At 44.9% G+C, this 2,103-nt stretch overlaps 1 protein-coding gene across 1 annotated transcript; it reads right to left on the bottom strand.

Annotated features, from left to right (window-relative positions):
* Positions 1–1,049: 1,049 nt before the first annotated feature.
* Positions 1,050–1,855, bottom strand: LOC123407796. Its single transcript, XM_045101019.1, has one exon. The coding sequence runs from the start codon at positions 1,848–1,850 to the stop codon at positions 1,236–1,238; it is 615 nt and encodes a 204-aa protein (XP_044956954.1). The 5' UTR covers positions 1,851–1,855; the 3' UTR covers positions 1,050–1,235.
* Positions 1,856–2,103: the final 248 nt, after the last annotated feature.

Below are 2,103 nucleotides of genomic sequence, written 5' to 3'. Positions count from 1 at the left end.
TTTCGCGAAATGAGAGAATATTGCTTTTATTTCTTTTGGCGATTCCCAGAGTTTTAGTTCTCAAATGAGCAATGTACTTTTAGTTTTCATTTTCAACAGCATAGCATACAAGCTTGCGCCAATAATCAATCATGCGACAACATTAATCAGGAATATTTTGATGGCATTGCACCCAAAGTGAAAAAAATCTCTAGCACAGAACAACCGAGGCATGCAGCTCTAGAAATGGAAAAATAAAATGCTTTAGTACACATTCTCAAGCAGACACTTTAAAGTGTAGCATCCTGATAGTCAGAAATGTTACCTGATATTTATGGAAAAGTAGTAGAAAATCATGTCTATTCACAGGGTTTGATCATTGACATTCTGTGTCATTTTCCTTTGCATATTTAATAGGTAATTGTTCTCTAGTTGGATGATTATATTGAGCGTACCAATCAGATGCATTTGCTAATGCCTACAATGAGTAGTACTACTGGCACAGAAGGCATGGTTTCAACTTTCAACGGGGAGGCATCAATTACAAAGCTAGAATAAGCACTAAAACCATGGCCCAATAGCTGGCTTTACTTAAAAATGCTGCTTGCTAGGGTGTCTTTTTGTCAACCTCCACATGAAATTTAAGAAAGAACCATCAATCATTCATGGTCTAATGATGTATGTCCCCCACTATTAGTTAGCAAATGATGATTAGAAACTAAGGCATGATTGGAAATTAAGGCTTCGATTCTAATCTAACCTTCAATATGTATCTTGGTATGTGAGAAGAGACCAAACTTGTGCTTGGCTCCATGGATTGTTTGAAGGTAACCAGTGGGGATTGATTGACATTACCACTAGTTTGACCTCTAAAGGATGTGCAGATTGAACCCCCATCTCCATGAACAAGTTGTGGCACTTTTTTTTTTTGGGAAAAAAGAAGCTCATGCCCATTTTGATATGTTATCTTCCTCCTTGAGCCAACCAAACATTCATCCACAAAAAACGGAAGATTTAATGGAACAACAATAATACTTCAAAAAAAAGGCAGTAATTAGAACAAGAAAGAATTCAGAACCTTCCCTCTCCATGTCCATCATATATATGCAGGAAGGGAAAAACATTACATGGATGTACACTTACAAAAAGGGTCACCAGGAAGCATACACATTAACCATGCGCACAAGAGAGAAAAATGACACCCATGCCAAAGAAAAAGAAAAAGAAAGAACAAAAATTAACTAGGTAGTGAACTATCAAGTGCCCTCCACGATGCACTCGAGGTGTGGCCTCCACACGACGGTCCGGCCGCCGGTGCTCACTCGTCGCCGGTGCAACGACCTCTTCTCCGACTGCACATCACGGCCACTGCCGTGATCTGACGGCGGCTTGCTTCTGACATGGCTACGGGTCTTGCCGCCGTGGCCAGGGTTCGCCGCCGACGGTGTCTTCTGGGTGCCTTGCGAGTCGGCAGCCGAGCCGGTCTTCTTCTTCCTCTCGGCCGGCACCGAGGACGCCGGGATGAGGAAGTATATCTGGCCGCGCTCCAGCTCGGACTCCGGGGAGACGATGAGTATCCTCCGCACGACGCCCTGCGAGCACGGCTTGCTCAGCACGTGGTTTGGGTTAGCGGAGAGGATCTCGCCGGCGGCGACCGGCCGGCCGTACTCCTCGACGCGGCCGCTGAGGTGGACGATCCTGATCAGGTCCAGCGCGCCGCAGGGGAGCACGCAAGCCAGGCAGCACCTCAAGCTATTGCCCATTCTATGATGACTAAGAATCAGTCTCTCTAGGCTCAGAGCTAGCCTAGCTGGTTGATTGCCACCTCTCTGCTCTGAGGTCGAGTCCTTTTCCTTTCCCTCCCTTCGCATCGTGGATGACCAATGCTTATATAGTGGCCTTCCTTCATAGCCAGATGTCCAAGGTAGCATATATATATTTTTATATTTTTTTTGCCATGGTCTTTGCATTGTTGCTTCACTGGAGGGCAAAAGAGGAAATGAAAAATGGGGAAGAAAGATGATGTGCATGGTTTGGTGTGGAAGTGTATAGTTTAGGGGCAAGGGGGTTATCAAAAGATGGTCTCATGTGGATGCTATTTTAACATTATCTAAAGGTACCAAT

Source organism: Hordeum vulgare, chromosome 1H, assembly GCF_904849725.1.
Source record: "Hordeum vulgare subsp. vulgare chromosome 1H, MorexV3_pseudomolecules_assembly, whole genome shotgun sequence".
Taxonomy (NCBI): Eukaryota; Viridiplantae; Streptophyta; class Magnoliopsida; order Poales; family Poaceae; genus Hordeum; species Hordeum vulgare.
Note: the sequence above shows the minus strand (reverse complement) of the source record. Positions and strands in the feature narration are given on the sequence as shown.

Bases quoted from the DNA above. Each gene is read 5' to 3' on its own strand.
- LOC123407796 (XM_045101019.1), bottom strand. From the start codon at position 1,850: ATGCGAAGGGAGGGAAAGGAAAAGGACTCGACCTCAGAGCAGAGAGGT.